The 1,733-nt window shown below is 50.9% G+C and overlaps 1 protein-coding gene across 1 annotated transcript in view; it reads left to right on the top strand.

Moving 5' to 3' along the window:
- Window positions 1–1,733, top strand: part of BID (BH3 interacting domain death agonist) — an 8,975-nt gene that overhangs the window by 3,050 nt on the left and 4,192 nt on the right. Inside the window, exon 4 of the mRNA XM_010158123.1 lies at window positions 76–79. Within this exon, the coding sequence (XP_010156425.1) occupies window positions 76–79 (4 nt within the window). The remainder of the gene's footprint in view (window positions 1–75; window positions 80–1,733) is intronic.

Here is a 1,733-nt window from a genome sequence, read left to right as displayed (position 1 = left end):
AGGGGTGATGGTGGCGCGGGGGGCGTCTGCGGGGACGGTTCCGTCGCTGTTAACGCTGGCTCTGTCTCCCCGCAGCTGCGTGAGTGAGCTCTCCGGCCCTCTCTGTGGAGAATGAAGGTTCTCGAAGACTTCTTTTACTTCTGATGTATCCAAATCACTTCTGCTCTTAACTTTTGAGATCCAGCTGTGAAAGGGAAGGCAGAGCTTCGTAGGTAGGCTTTTGTAGACTAGCACAGCGATGGCGGTGGCATGAGCTGCCTGCCAGCTCTGCTGGTACCCGTAAGGAGTAGTGCTTGCCCTCTCTCATTTTACTATAGTGGGTTTTTTAGTGGGTTGGTTTTTTTTTTTTTCCTTGGCAGTAGGAAACTCTGCACAGACGCTGTCCAGTGGAGATGCTGCTGGCACAGTGCCTGCCCTCGGTTCGTTTGCCTCATCAGCTGTAGTGTTTTGCTTTACTTATCCTCTTTCCAGCCCTGCTCCTGGTGCTGAGCCGTGCTCCGTGTAATCCTTCCCCAGGCAGCCTCAGCTGGCGGAATGGGTGATCGATCAGCACACATCCCCAAGGGGTAAATAAAATAATAATCGGGTCTGTCTTAGAGGGGAGCTGGCAGCACGAGGACACAACCCCACGGAAGTAGGGGGGTTTGGCCGGGGAAGGCTTAAAGTCAAGGTGCTTCACTATCCATCATCGTAAACCTGTGCTTGCTTGAAAAACCGAACTGAAAGAGCAAGGGGCAGGGGTAGGTACGGGGCACATTCCTTCAGGGAACAGTCTGGATATGCTTGAGGAAAAGCGTTTAATGTGAGAATATTTCGCTGTAAAGAGGAAGAAGGTATCTGCCTTGGATGGGGAAGAGTACCTAGTGTCTCTTGGGAGTGTACTGCAGTGGCATCTCAGGTTTAACCGACTCGGGTGGTTCCATATGCCCCTGTAATCTCACACAAGGTGGCAAAGGTTTCACCTGTGATCCAGCTGCCTCAGAAGATTTGAACTGATGTAAATATATGTGGGGGTGTGTTTTTTGTAACTTAAAATTGTCAGTTCTCAGAGCAATACAGCTCATAAGAATTTCAACTGCCACCCGGATCTTTATTTGGTGTTGTCATCTTTTTTCGGTGCAAGCTCTCATGGCGTTCCTCTCGTCTACTGCTGCTTCCCACCAGACACTGGTCACGTCTTGCAGCCCTAAACCCACCTTTATTATGTCTCTGTGTCCGTACCAGAATGGGGTGGGGGGTGGAAAAAGCACAGAAGTAGCTTACGCGTCGTTTTTGAAAACGGTACCATTTATTAAAGTGCAACCTGGGGGCATGGTCTTACAGCAGTGTCCCGTTAGCAGAGGGGAAAAAACGTACACACCCCTTCACTTCAGCTGAACAGAGGAGAGTGGAGCTGGAAAGAACTTTCTGGTAAAGGGGGAAAACACTTTTCTTAACCAAATGGCACGAGAAGCTTGAGAGAGTTTTCCCCAAGAGGGCTGCACTTGCATATTAAAGGAACAATGCGACCGGTTCCTTGGAGAATGGGTGACTCGGGGTCTCCTCCCCAGGCAGGCCTGTCCGGAACAGAATCCAAAATCCCTGCATGTCCCTCACAGACAGCCCCTAACACCGTGCTCCAGTCAGTCCCATTAGTCCCCGCTACTCGGCGGTCAGCGGGTTTTAGCTTCACACTTGCCCAAAAGCTTACAGTGCGAGTTAAATCCGGGGAGAGACCCCCTAATGCATCCTCT

The sequence above is a fragment of the Eurypyga helias genome, unplaced genomic scaffold (assembly GCF_000690775.1).
Source record: "Eurypyga helias isolate BGI_N326 unplaced genomic scaffold, ASM69077v1 scaffold33098, whole genome shotgun sequence".
NCBI lineage: Eukaryota > Metazoa > Chordata > Aves > Eurypygiformes > Eurypygidae > Eurypyga > Eurypyga helias.
The sequence above is the reverse complement of the archived record's forward strand: the minus strand, read 5'-3'. Positions and strand labels throughout refer to the sequence as shown.